The sequence below is a fragment of the Balearica regulorum genome, chromosome Z, assembly GCF_011004875.1.
Source record: "Balearica regulorum gibbericeps isolate bBalReg1 chromosome Z, bBalReg1.pri, whole genome shotgun sequence".
Taxonomy (NCBI): Eukaryota; Metazoa; Chordata; class Aves; order Gruiformes; family Gruidae; genus Balearica; species Balearica regulorum.
In genome coordinates this window covers 75,441,441-75,455,940 of record NC_046220.1, presented here as the reverse complement: position 1 = coordinate 75,455,940, position 14,500 = coordinate 75,441,441, and the positions used below count along the sequence as shown (strand labels likewise).

At 48.8% G+C, this 14,500-nt stretch overlaps 1 protein-coding gene across 3 annotated transcripts in view; it reads right to left on the bottom strand.

Annotated features, from left to right (window-relative positions):
• The window catches only part of LOC104641076 (myosin-IIIb), a 30,668-nt gene that overhangs the window by 14,497 nt on the left and 1,671 nt on the right, over positions 1–14,500 (bottom strand). The window contains exons 1-14 of one of the 3 annotated variants that reach the window (XM_075739602.1): positions 13,752–13,967; positions 13,616–13,681; positions 13,404–13,534; positions 10,545–10,647; positions 6,500–6,602; positions 5,875–6,031; positions 5,426–5,528; positions 5,029–5,157; positions 3,674–3,782; positions 2,347–2,463; positions 1,818–1,918; positions 1,291–1,377; positions 1,054–1,119; positions 616–729 (exon numbers count right to left, since the gene is read on the bottom strand). In XM_075739602.1, the coding sequence (XP_075595717.1) occupies positions 616–729; positions 1,054–1,119; positions 1,291–1,377; positions 1,818–1,918; positions 2,347–2,463; positions 3,674–3,782; positions 5,029–5,157; positions 5,426–5,528; positions 5,875–6,031; positions 6,500–6,602; positions 10,545–10,647; positions 13,404–13,534; positions 13,616–13,681; positions 13,752–13,877 (1,512 nt within the window). In that variant the 5' untranslated portion in view covers positions 13,878–13,967. Of the gene's footprint in view, positions 1–615; positions 730–1,053; positions 1,120–1,290; positions 1,378–1,817; positions 1,919–2,346; positions 2,464–3,673; positions 3,783–5,028; positions 5,158–5,425; positions 5,529–5,874; positions 6,032–6,499; positions 6,603–10,544; positions 10,648–13,403; positions 13,535–13,615; positions 13,682–13,751; positions 13,968–14,500 lie in introns of those variants that run through there. The other 2 variants (XM_075739604.1, XM_075739603.1) reach the window with 2 other exon arrangements.

Here is a 14,500-nt window from a genome sequence, read left to right as displayed (position 1 = left end):
TAAATTGCATATTACAATGACCTGAATCATCATATCTCCTCCTGCTCCAAAAATTATCTCAAATTAATTCAAAGCGTTTGGGCCAATGCTTTCAAAATTGCATGTAAAGTTACACGCAATAGTCCTAAACCCCAAGCTGCTTAGATACCGTTTGAATGTATAAATAACTGCCTCCACTTTCAAAACATTCATTACTTGGCTGCTCTCACTGTGTTCCTCAGTGTTTGCAATAAAATAGTGACTGTTTTGCTCTGGAACCCAATAGGTAAAGGTAATGCCTTTAGACTGTCCTTCAGTGCTGCACAGTGGATGCAGGGCTTTTATTTTACAAAGGACTATTTTAAGACTAGAGCTCAAATAGAATGATGAGTACAGCAGATTCTTCTAATACCCTCTGCTTCCCAGAGGTAGCCCCACTTTCCACAAAGGTCTTCTCCTATACCTTCTACTGAAACCCCAGGGAATCCTAGAAGGCAACTTCCCGGGAACACATCACTTCTGTTATATCATTGTCGGACCATACACTCCTCAATATCAAAGCCTTATTTGTCAAGCGACACATTTCCCCCCTCCTAAATACATTACAACAGCATTGTTCCTGCAAAAAGTACATACTTTTCCAGCATAGTGAATGATGCTGAAGCCCAAAACATGGCCTCGGCCTGGCTGGAAGTGTAAATTCCCCTTGAAGCTGCTATTTAGTTTATCCACAAACGTCTTATCAGTTGCCTGCAAGAAAGCAGATTTCATAATCAAACGATAAGGCTGCAATATGTACCTGATCAGGGTATGTGGAACCAAAACAAAGTGTTGGAAGTGGCCTTGGCTGTGCAACAGTTTTGTACTGTACATTCTCTCTGATTCTCCTCAGGGATGCCAATATCATCAGACTGTCCCTGACTGGGCTGTCCAGACTCATTACTCACGTGTAGGAATACTTCTGGTCATTGTGCTTTTTGAAGTCACACTCCAGCATAAGAGCGCTCTCTGCAGGCCAGATATCTATTGCTACATTCCCCATGCTATTTTCTCTGCCCCCGATCTCATGCATACCTGAGGGAATGCACTCTGCTCATCCAGAAGAGACAGGAGCCCAAGTGGCTTGGCCAGAAGCAGATTCTGCAGGGAAGGAGACACATTACACATCTAAAGCAGTACAGGGCATCCCCTCTCACCTACACCACCTTTTGAGAGGTTCTTCCCAGGTGCGTCTCCTCCCTATGACACAAAAAGCAAGACTCCTCTCCTGGTTGGGTGGAGCAATTCTCTTCTGTCAGTCCTCTCACATACCAGAATAGGTTCATTATTGTTGAAAGTGACAGGCTCCCAAGGCAGCTCTTCTTCCTTATAGGCAGCCTGCTCCAGCTGGAAAATGTGCTGAAACACAGAAAAAAGAGGTTGGACCACCCAGCGGACTTGGTTAGACAACCCTGAACATCTTCCTTCCCACCCTGAACAGAGGACAGAGGTGTGGCTCTCTCACCCATGGCATGAGAGGCCCAAGATGAAACTGCTGTTCTGCATGCTCATCTGTAGGCCTGTCACTCACTGATGCTGGTGCATCAAGCAGGAACAGTTCTCAGAGTGAAAGTGTTCCTGCTCTGCCCACTTTGGTCACTGCTTGACCCTTCTACTTCTTCTTTCCCTGCCCCAGTGGCTCCCCTGCCACAGCAGAGAAGGTTGCAGTTTCATTAATCACCATTTTTGCCTGTCCATGCAATAGACCTGTTTTTCCCCAAACTCTCCTTCATATGCAAGGTAGATCAGTGCTCTGCTTTATCTGCCACACCAGGTGAGGTCACCCACAGCAGACTTACACAGTTGAAGAAATGCTGCAGCTGCTCATTGGCCAAGTTTATGCAAAGCTGTTCAAAACGATTCACTGCAAAGTTTTCAAACCCAAAAATATCCAAGATACCTAAAAGAGGAAAGATGAACACATCATGGAGCCTGCAGACCATCCTCGCAGACAGCTGTGTACCCCAACACACAACTAAATCTCACATCACCCAGCTCTTGTGGCACAGGGAAACCCCAGTCGAGTCACCAGTGGCACCTCTCACATAACTCCCCTTGAAGAACTAGTTAGGAGAGGCCTCACTCACACCCTCAGCTCATCTGTAAAGCCAGAGTGCCCCAGAACTACGGCCTCACAGTTGCTTCAGACCAATCAACTGCTCAGAGTTAGCCAAGGCCCTACCGACTTCTTATCTCCAACATGATCATGTCTTTGATAATGGAACCCTGCATACCATCTCTGCGAAACCTCATATTGTGCCTTTCCTTTGTTGTGGTTGAGGGACGCATGTTTGAGGACAGAACAGGAGCAAAGCAGGCAGAACTCACCTATCTCCCTCAGTTCCACCTCAGGATCCACATTCTCAGCCAGCAGCTCATTGATCTTGCAAACGATCCAGCCAAACACTCGGCCATACGCCACCTTTGCAATGGAGTCCCGAGCATCTGCACAGAGAGAACAGCAGCAGCTCGCTGCAGGGCTCCAAGGAGAGCAGGGAACACAGCACACAAGCTAGCTCAATACATTCACCTCTAGCAACATTGTCTAGTGGTTTATGAAGCTTAAAGATCAGATAAACATTAGATATCTGCCTGATCGTCCTTGCTCTCTGCATGCTCACACAGAAGTCTTTCATTCCAAAGTCTTCACAATCTTTCTAGGAGATCAGATATGGCATACTAGGGCATTTGTGAGACCATCTGAAATGGAAAATTTAATTTCCAAAAAAGTCCAGCCGGTTTTTAGAATATCCAGAGACTTGGTCTTCCCTCTGCAGGTCTGCTGAGTCTGGATTCCCTCACTGAGAAACCAAGCGAGAGGCTCCAAGTTGTACTTGGAAAACTGAATGATTCTCTTCCTCCTAACCCACAGCTGCAAAGTATTTAAACACTGTGGGCAAGAGGAGAATGCAAATGATGGAAAGCTTGCTGACATTCTAAGAAGAATGAGACCAAATAACCATGACCTCCTGCATGATGCACCTACTGATGGGAGGTGTTTATTTTATTGTCTAGAGAAATGCAAGAGAAGAAATTTGGGAAACAGAACTAGCTAATTCTGCATTTTCAGTTTTTTCTTTCATTTATCTTAAACAATAATCTAGATATCCTGGGATTTCGTGCTTTTTAAAAAAATATTTTACTTTAACTGAACCTTTTTGTGCTGATTATCTTGGATTATTTTCTTGTCTTATTGAAAGGGAAAATAACACCTTGCACTTGTTATTTTAACATACTTTCATCTCACTCCTTCCTTGACACTGTGCTCTCTCATTGATTCAGTTATTTCTCCATCTACTACCTAGAGCTCTGCACACTGCCAGCATACCGCAGCAGGAACCTTCCCCTCTTTTGTACAAGTACCTACAGTTTCCTTCCAGGCTGGACTGAGGGAGAAAGCAAGGCTAATTCCTTCATTTCTCATTTAATTTCTGCAGTCTTCTGGAGATCAAACAAAAGCAGCATTCATGGTCCTATATGTCAGTAAGAGACTAAACAGATAAACACTGATATACTTGCCTCCCTGCAAGAAAAGTGAAGGGGCACATACAGATATCTTTGTTCCCAACAAGTTGCACATGTGTGGAGATACCCTTACCTCCAATATGTGTCAGTCTTTCTGGCCAGCACATCTGCAATTCATTATGTTTCTTACCTTCTGCTTGCTGCTGGGTGTGAAAACGCTGAATCTGCTCACCTCGGGTCACTGACATCGTACAAATAAGGCATTTTAACAGTTCATCTTCCTGGACCCCAAACTGACCCTGGGAGAGAAGAAATAGATGAGGACAGTCAATAGTAAACCTTTCTTCTACATGTGGGGAGTAACACCCCCACATGTGTAACACCCAGTGTACTGAGGTCATGATTCAGACTGAGGCCTTTGAGCTCTGCTGTCAGACAAATATTACTGTTAACATCTTGCAGCACCAGTCAGATGCAGGCTCTGACATTTGCATTATCCGTGCAGTGACCAAGCTCAGTCCTGCGCTCATATTTTCTGTTTTGCTCTGCCAGTGCTGCCACCTTTCACCTTCTCTGGGAGCCGCACCAGTCCCTGCTGAGTGGTTTAATGACTTATTGAACAGCACCACACCGAGGTGACTGTGCAAGTGCTGAAGTCTCTGAGCTTCAGCAGACACCAGTCACACAAACCCACAAGAGACAGGAAACAAAGGGAACTCATACACAACTGAACCCCTCAGTGATCGCTTTAACAGGAATTCCCCTCCTGTGGGCAAAAAACAAGGAGGAGACTTTAAGAAATAAGACAAAAAAAAGTTGGCTGGTGAACAGATGTAGGTGGTTGTTTCAGGCATGGTGGAGGAAGGAAATAGGCAAAGAGAAGTGAGTGAAACTAAAAATCAAGGGAGCTGGGGTTTCAAACAGGTCAAAATAAAAAGACATAGAAAGGGCAGAAATACGTTACATTTTTCTACTTTGTGTTGTTAACAAAGTAGGAAAATGTATCCATCCCATATAACAAAAATGGGATGGTCCTGCAGAATATATACTTCTTAATCTGTGATAATTTCATGTGAAATAGTAGAGAGTTTAATTCTGCAAAACCAACAAAAATTGATAGCAGTTAAGGTTGTATCCTTGGACAAGATCTCAAAAACACAGAACTAGTGTTCAGATACTGCACACCTGAATTTCTCCAAGGCATCATCACAGTTAGTAACAAATAACATTTAATTTTAAAAAGCTTGTACTGTATGAAGTCAACAAGGCATGTGTGATACTGCCATATGCAAGACACTGGTTCTAGACACACAAGAAATAGAAGCTGGGAAGCGTCTCTTTGGGAATGAATAGCAGTGAACACAAATGCAGTCAAAGGGTCATACTGTGCATTTCTGAAAAAAACTCCTTGTTCTTCAGAAGCTTTCACACTCTGAGGCAGAAACGTCCTCTGCCATCTCTGGCAGGAGGAGCTCCTGCAGTCACACTGCCAGTGGGAACTGGCATCATATCCATATGGTTCTGTCAGCTCTTCTTGTGACTCACCGCTGCAGCCTTCAGCCATCCCCGGGAGGCTTCGCTCACTTTTACAGACCCATTGCTCTCCTCAGGCTCAAAGGTCACGTTGCCCAGAGACAACACACCAGCCAAGATAGCCTGCATGTCCACTTGCTCCTAAAGCACAAAAGAAAGGTGACTGAATAGTTATCAGCATGTAACATATATAACAGAAGTTGGCCACAGAAGTTGGAGAGGTGAGGGAAAGGCACAGGCAGCCTGCAGAAAAAGGTTCTACACAGTGTCTGACAGACTCAGGTGGTTTGGAAGCAACATGGAAAATCCAGAAAGGAGAAAAATAGGACTGAGCCTCAAACCAGCAGCCAGAAAGATACCCTATACCTGCAGGAAGCACAGATGGAAATTACACTACCCCAGAACTGACCTGTTCTTGGAAGCCCACCATGTCAAGGGCATTGCACACCTCTTGGTATTTGTGCTTCCAGCGCTGAGCTACATCCTGTGTACCAAAGCGTCCACTTATGTACCTGAGGAAGTGTATATCCCATACAAAAACCGTCACACAATCAGCACAGCATGTCAGTCCTACCCCAAAGGAACAAAGCAGATCAGCAGCAGTGGAGACATGAAAGGGAAAGAAACTTTTCGAAGGTAATGCAACAAAGAAGAGATTCCAGACCTCCCAGCTTCCATGATGACCCATAAGACCTCGTCATGCAGCTCCATTCAGATCACACTCCAGCTTCCACTCATTTGTTTACCTGTACCAGGCTTCACAGGTAGAGTCACAGGGCAGAGGCATAGATTCCATTATGCTGCTTTCCCCTCCACCCCCCATCATGAAGACTAAACTATGGTCTGCCTTTGAAGTACCTGTAGAGTGAAGGATCCAATAGCCCATACATCTCCTTTTTCTCCAAAGAGAGTCCAGCAAACATGTAGTAGAAGATATGGAAATTCCTCTCCCCGGTGTCTTGTTGCACTACCCGTGACTTCTCTAACAGGTACTCACTCAGCTTTGCACCTCGCACTGCACACAAGAAAGTGACAGGGTAAAGTATGCACCTGGGGACATGATGCTGACTGAGCTGTCCCACATCTCTTATTTGGTGATAGGAGCATGGAATTGCCTAAAATAACTTTCTGGTGTACAAGACCCTCTAGGCTGCCCAGCACACTGGAATTGGGCTTCTCCATGCTTCCCATCATCTTAGAGATGTCTGCTCATCTCCTTTAGCAGCAACCAAGGCTTCTGGTACCACAGAGTATTACTGATACCTTCCCTGCACCATCACCCCCATATCCTTGCTGTACTCCCACACTGTCCAAACCCAGGCCTTATCCTACAGCTGTAGTTACTGTAAGATTTTACTTAATTGCACACCCTTCTCACAGGGAACCAAGTGCCAAAATTTCACCCTCCACAAGTTCTGGCAACTCAGTCCACTCCCACTGGTGTCTAACCATCCCCTAAACTAGTAATTGCCCTTGACTTTACCTGTATTATTCTGGAAACGCAGCTGTATGTATTTTCCAAAGCGGCTGCTGTTGTCATTCATTACAGTCTGGGCATTGCCAAAAGCTTCAAGCAATGGATTTACCTAAAACAAGTGAGCAAGTAGAACAAGCATTCTTTATATTAAGTGATCCAGTCTAACTGACTTGGAAAAGTTTAACTCTAGCATTTACTATTCAACATTCAGCTGGAATAGGAATCACTCCATGAGTACTCAAGATCATCTATTTTATCATATCCTGGATAAGGAAACTGAGAGAGGCAAATATAACACAGACTAAGCAGCATGAGATTACTGAAAATAAGCACAAACTCATCTGATATCAGGAAGATCATTGACTCATTTGTTAAAAGATAAAGTTGGTTTAACAGATTTTCACAAAGCATCTGACATGGTATCACTAGATAATTTGACTGTAATACTACAACAGGGAACTACAGACCAGTCAGTGAGGGAACTACAGGCTGGTCAGTCTCACCTCTGTGCCTGGCAAGATCACAGAGAAGGTCCTCCCGGAAATTATGCTCAGGCACATGGAAAATAAGGAGGTGAGTGGTGACAGCCAACATGGCTTCACTAAGGGCGAATCATGCCTGACAAATTTGGTGGCCTTCTATGATGGGGTTACAGTGTTGGCGGATAAGGGAAGAGCGACAGACATCATCTACCTGGACTTGTGCAAAGCATTTGACACTGTCCTGCATGATATCCTTTTCTCCAAATTGGGGAGACATGGATTTGATGGATGGACCACTCAATGGATAAGGAATTGGCTGGATGGTTGCACTTAAAGAGTTGGTCAATGGCTCCATGTCCAAGTGGAGACCAGTGACGAGTGGTGTTCCTCAGGGGTCGGTACTGGGACCAGCACTGTTTAACATCTTTGTTGGCGACACGGACAGGGATTGAGTGCACCCTCAGCAAGTTTGCCGACGACACCAAGCTGTATGGTGTGGTCAATACGCTGGAGGGAAGGGATGCCATCCAGAGGGACCTTGACAGGCCGGAGAGGTGGGCCTGTGCAAACTGCGTGAAGTTCAACAAGGCCAAGTGCAAGGTCCTACACGTGGGTTGGTGCAATCCCAAGCACAACTACAGGCTGGGTGAGGAATGGATTGAGAGCAGCCCCCAGGAGAAGGACTTGGGGGTCTTGGTTGATGAGAAGCTCAACATGAACCGGCACTGTGTGCTTGCAGCCCAGAAAGCCAACCGTGTCCTGGGCTGCATCAAAAGCAGCGTGACCAGCAGGTCGAGGGAGGTGATCCTGCCCCTCTACTCTGCTCTTGTGAGACCCCACCTGGAGTACTGCGTCCAGCTCTGGGGGCCCCAGTACAGGAGAGACATGGAGCTGTTGGAGAGAGTCCAGAGGAGGCCACGAAGCTGATCAGAGGGCTGGAGCACCTCTCCTGTGAGGACAGGCTGAGAGAGTTGGGGTTGTTCAGCCTGGAGAACAGAAGGCTCCAAGGAGACCTTACTGCGGCCTTCCAGTACCTGAAGGGGCCTACAGGAAAGCTGGAGAGGGACTGTTTATCAGGGAATGTAGTGATAGGACAAGGGGTAATGAGTTTAAACTAAAAGAGGGTAGATTTAAATTAGATATGAGGAAGAAATTCTTTACTGTGAGGGTGGTGAGGCACTGGAACAGTTTGCCCAGAGAAGCTGTGGGTGCCCCCTCCCTTGAAGTGTTGAAGGCCAGGCTGGATGGGGCTTTGGGCAACCTCGTCTGGTGGAGGGTGTCCCTGCCCATGGCAGGGGGGTTGGAACTAGGTGATCTTTGAGGTCCCTTCCAACCCAAACGATTTTATGGTTCTATGATAACAATAAAAGAGGTAAACATGGCACTCAGTAAATGCAAGCATGACAACTTAGCTACTGAAATTTGCAGACAGCATAAGGCTCAGGACACCGAATTATAAAGAAACTAACAGAAGACTAAGACCAGCTTGGTAAACTGGATGCAAACAAGGTCAAATGATAATCTTTCCATATTTGAGCAAAGAATGCCTGCTGACTGGAAAAACAATGCCTTAGGGTATATGCTGGGCAGCCTGCTGAACACAGCTTTACAGAATGAGACTATAATCCCAAAAGGGCTAACTTAGCCCTTGAATACATCTACAGGAAACAAATAAGATTACTATTATTTCTTTTGTCACCTCTTGGTTTTCCAAGGGCAGCTCACGTGGATTGAAGTGAATTTTGTTTCCAATAGAGGAATGCAGGCTGGCTATAAGCATTTCCAGTCAAGTCTTTCAGGGTCCATTAGGCCAGGCACAACACTGAGCAAACACAGCCATCCTGCTTCCTGAACCTGTGCAGGTCAGAAGCAGCTTGGCAGTGCGGTCCAAGCCAGCTCTAAGTGCAGCCAGCAGGTGTATCAATGCCATGTTCCCACAACAGAACACAGGCATTCACTTTGGATCCACTGTGGATGATACCACACTGAAATAATATACCGTTCCAGAGCCCAAAGCATAGCACTGTGTTTACATGGCAAGGTTTTGGTAACAGGGTGGGGGGCCTACAGAGGTAGTTTCTGTGAGAAGGTGCCAGAAACTGCCGCCACGTCTGACAGAGCCAATGCCAGCTGGCTCCAGGATGGACCCGCTGCTGGCCAAGGCTGAGCCCATCAGCAACAGTGGTAGTGCCTCTGGGATAGCAGAGTTAAGGAGGGGGGGAAAATTGCTGCGCAACAGCAGCTGGAAGAGATGAGTGAGAAGATATGAGAGGAACAACTCTGCAGACCTCTAGATCAATGAAGAAGGAGGAGCAGGAGGTGCTCCAGGCGCTGGAGCAGAGATTCTCCAGCAGCCTGTGGAGAAGCCCATGGTGAGGCAGGCTGTTGCCCTGCAGCCCATGGAGGTCCATGGTGGAGCAGATACCCACCTGCAGCCCATGGAGGACCCCACACCAGAGCAGGTGGGTGCCTGAAGGAGGCTGTGACCCCGTGGGAATTCTGCACTGGAGCAGGCTCCTGGCAGGACCTGTGGCCCTGTGCAGAGAGGAGCCCATGCTGGAGCAGGTTTGCTGGCAGGACTTGTGACCCCGTGGGGGACCCATGCTGGAGCAGTCTGGTCCTGAAGGTCTGCACCCCATGGAAGGAACCCACGCTGCAGCAGTTGGTGAAGACCTGCAGCCCGTGGGAAGGACTCACGTTGGAGCAGTCCACAGAGGACTGTCTCCTGTGGGAGGGATCCCACGGTGGAGCAGGGGCAGAGTGTGAGGAGTCCTCCCCCTGAGGAGGAAGGAGCAGCAGATACAACTGTAATGAACAACCCCCATTCCCCATCGCCCTGTGCCACTGCGGGGGAGGAGGGAGAGAAATGCGGAGTGAAGTTGAGCCTGGGAAGAAGGGAGGGGTGGGAGGAGGTGTTTTAAGATTTGTTCTTATTTCCCATTATCCTGTTCTGTTGTTAATTGGCAATAAAATAAATTAATTTTCCCTAGGTTGAGTCTGTTTTGCCCATGATGGTAATTACTGGGTGATCTCCCTGTCCTTATCTTGACTCATGAACCTTTTGTTGTATTTTTCTCCCTCTGTTCACTTGATGAGGGGGAGGGATGGAGTGGCTTGGAGGGCATCTGGTATCCAGCCAAAGTTAACTCACCCACACACAGACGACACTACAGGAAACCCAGAGACACAGACTTTAAAATTAAGTAGTCCAAGAACTCATTCTGCTTGGTCTACCACATGGAAGGTTAAGGTATGATTTGCTCAAAAAATCCTATAACTCCTTGGGGAGCAATTCAAGTGGAAATACTTCACACCAAAGAGACAAATATGTTTCAAAATCAGCTAGCAAAAGTATATGAAAACAGCAAAGTTGAAGTCAGCCAGTGAGCAGGTATGTGCCTCACAGTAAGTACAAGTAGCCCAGGAAAGGTGAATGAAGGGTGTGTGGATTCTCCATCCCTGTGTACCACTAAATCAAGACTTCATCAGCTGGCTTCCTGAGCCTAATGCAAGCTGTCTTATAGCAGTGTTGCTTCTGCATCTACAACCACCATCCTGTAATGACTTACCTGAAGGATTTGCTGCTCAAGCTGTGAGTTGCCTTTGCATAGGTTCATTATGTGCTGCAACAATAGCTTCGTACTCTCTGTTTTCCCTGCACCGCTCTCTCCACTGCCAAGAAAAAGCAAAGGAAATTCCAGCAGCTGTAAAGTATAGCTGTTCTGCCCCTTATGTCTTAGTGTCCCATCACTTGAGAGCGCTCTCCCGTCCAAGAGTTTCACAACTTTTTCAGCTACTCTGCGTGTGTGAGTACAAACTTGCACCACAGCTTTACACAGCAGGTTCCATGAGATCATGATCCCTCCCCAGGTGAGTATTTCCCCATCTGCAAGGGAGTACAGATATACCCCATGCTGTCACTTCTGGATGGGATGCACCAGATAGACCATTTGATCTGCTTCTTAAGAAAAAATACATCTAACTTCTGGAAAACAACCTCCTTCAAAAGTGATCTGTCAGCTCCCTCTCATATGCTGGAGATGATAGCTTCCTCTTTCTTCAAAGACATTTGCCCCATACATCTCACATCCACAACTGAGTACTGATCTTGAGATACTGTGGCAATCTCAAATCTCAGGCATTTCACACATTCATGTGCATCAGCCAGTTGAGAATGTGGGCACGCCACCACAGAGCTACCCACACGCCCACAGCGGCAGTGGTGAATGTCACTTTGCCATCACACGTGCCCAGCACCTCCACCTCCAAGTCAAACAAGCAGCACGCAGAAAGTGCAGTTTCGCCTGTCCTGAGAGGGTGAATGTACAATCAGTGAAACCATGTGTCCTTGACTGACAACATCATACCAGTGGAGAACTCCAGCATATGCACAGAAAAAAAAAAAAAGAAATGCAGGAAATGCTGAAAGTATACTTGAGGGCAGGTCTCTGTTTCCACACCTGACCTTTGAGCATCTGGTGTGGCTTTACTGCTTTGTAGCTCCCAGTGACTGTGCTTGGGATCAAGTTATGTCATAGGTGGCAAAGTACCTCAAATACTATGACAGATACATGATCTCAAGCACAGATCAGGCCATCACCATGCGAATATGCACAAACAAAGTAAGGCCATTTTTCCAGCTGAGAACATAGCATCCAGACAGCATCCCCCTGCTCAATATATGCTTTTTTTCTTTTCAGTGATTTTCTTTCTCCACAAAAGCACTATCAGTCTGCACTCCCACAGTTCAACTTTGTGTTTGCATCCTCCAACAAGCACAATAGCTTCACCAGGTCCTGCAAACACTCTCCAGATGCAGGTGTAACTGCCCCAGGCTGTGAAGAAAAGCAAAGCCATCTCCAGGAGACCCAAGTGCTGTACCACAGCATACCCAGGCTATGACTAACACCCGTTGGGATTGGGAAGGCAAGAGGAACAAATGGAATTTGCAGCACAGGACAATTCGATTGCAATGAGTTTTTATCATGCCATCCAGACCTCCCAGACTACATTGGAGAGACCAAAGAGACCACAAAGAATAGAGCCTGGTGCATCCCCATACTATTCTGATGAACTGTGGTCTAACAGGAGTGAGTTCCTCCTCCCCTTCCATTCCAACTTTGCTCACGTCAGATAATCTTACTAATGACTGTTTCGCTGCTAAGTAGAGGAGAGCAAAACCATGAAGTTCCCATGATAGCAACACACAAACCAAGTAACAGGGTTGCAGGATGCATAGGAGTAGATCAGACTTTCATCTCTGAGATCACAATCTGCTGACAGAAAACAATCAGACCACTGACTTCTTGGCAAACACCCTCAGGCTACTCTTTCTTGTCTTCCATCTCCCAAGACAAATACTATGACTGTTCTCCATCCCTAAGAGCCCTACCAGCAGCACCTCTTTCACCTGCTGATTCCCCAGCTGCCACTGCAATTTCGCTTTGTGAGAGCGCTTCATGTAAAGCACAGGCACCTATGGCTTGCAGGCTAGAGAAATGAGTGGGGCTGGACCCTCAAGGTCACTTCCCAGTCCCACCACAACACTCAGCAGTGATTCAGCAAGTCATTTCCACACCATGCAGACTGAAAATACTGATAAAATGATCAGAAGGCCACTATAAAGAGGAAATATTAAATCAAACAAGCTGGTAATTAATCATTTAAGCTGACATTTAAACTGTTCTTTACACTATCCTGAACAGGCAGTTAGTGTTTTGATGCTTTCTCCTTGATGCCGTTTGAAGCTTTCTCTGCTAGCTGATCCTATCTGCTGCCCTGCGCAGTTTCAGCAGAACAATAGTGACATCATGGAGTGAAATGCTCATGACACTGGTACGCTCTTTGGTTACAAGAGCCCATTTTTTTCCCTCTAGTGCACAGAATTGCCCACAACAGTAAGATTTTCCCTGACCAGATTCTCAAAACTGTCATGGCAAAGAAGCTTCTGTTGTTCTGTCCCCTGCTTTTAGGTTACATATGGGAAGCTCCACTTTGGGAAAACAGGTCCCTTCCATTACATACAACCTTTATTACAGCAGTTACAGTGAGACTTGGGAAGAGCACCCTATGGCCTTCCACATAGCTGGTTAATCTTCCAATGCCACATCCCTCCAGAAGCAAACCTGACATATTTAGCTGTGTTACTGGCATTGGTAGCTGAGTTGCTCCACAAAAGCCAGCTTTGTTTGCCATGCACCTCTGTCTGCAATCTGCCCGCTCTTCTGTCTGGAAAGCGGACAGGTCGGGAAGAACGATGCATTGCAAGCGCAGCTGGCTTTGACTCACCAAGGGTGTGGGAGATGAGCTTCACCTGAAACTTTGATGGGGAGCGACCAGCAAGAGCTTGCTGGCAGCCACCTCGACCCCCACCTCTGCCCGGCTCCAGCAAGCCCCCAGCCCGGCCCGGACACCCACCCAGGCCTCACCTGATGACGACGCACTGGCTCTGGGGCCGGCCGCCCCGGCGGCCCAGCATGGTGTGGTAGGCCCGGCTGGCCACGGCGAAGATGTGGGGCGGCAGCGTGCCCGTCTCGTGGTGCCGGTACTGCCTGGAGACCTGGGGGGAAGCGGTGGCAGACAGGTGGTGAAGGGGCTGGGGGGTAGCGAGGCCCGGCCGGCGGGGGCCGCGGGGACTCACCTCTCTCCCGTACAGCGGCAGGGGCTGGAAGGGGTTCATGGCGATGAGGATGTCCCCGATGTCGGTCTGGTGGAGAGGGGAGAGCCTGTCAGCCGAGCGCCCGCCACCGCCCCCCTCCCCGGCCCCCGGCACTCACGTAGACCTGCTGCCGCAGGAACCGCTCCCGCAGCCCGCCCAGCAGCGCCGCCTCGTCCAGCTCCGCCAGCGCCGCCAGATCCCCGGCCGCCTCGGCCGGTGGGCGACGCTCCCCCAGCGACACCATGCCGTACCGCTCCCCGCGCCAGCGCCGCCGCCCGGCTGCCTGCCTGCCTGCCTGCCTGCCTGCCTGCCTGCCTGCCCACCCTCCCCTCCCCGGCGCGGCCCGGCCCCGCCCCGCTCCGGCTCCCGCTCCGCCCCGGGACCGCCCGCCGAGGCGGGGCCGCCGTTTGAACGTGGGGCGGCGGCGAAGATCAGCAGGTAACGGGCGGTGGCGGGGGTGAGGAGGCGGTTCGGGTCGTGGTGGGCTGTGCTGTGGGTTTGATGGGTGCTATGAGGTCGGGGAGGGGAGCGCTTAGTCACCAGCCCGGAGCCCGAGGGGAGCGGGTGGGGGTGGCCGAGAGCTGGGGGCGCTGCGCCCTGCTCTGCCCTGCGCTGCCCTGCGCTCTCCTGGAGGTCTTGCTTCGGGTCTTGCGGCCCAGGGCACCCCGGAGCAGCGCCGAGCCGCCCCTCGGGTGGAAGGCCGCCCTGCTGCGGTGGTGAGTCGGTTTAAAGCAGGCAGCGGGAGGGGGAGCAGATAAGAGCCGCCCTGAGGCCTCCGAGGCTGAACCTTCCTGCGGCCTCTTCCACAGCAGCTGCTGTCCTCGAGGTGGGACCTGGAGCTCTGTGGCCCTTGGATCTGACCCACGA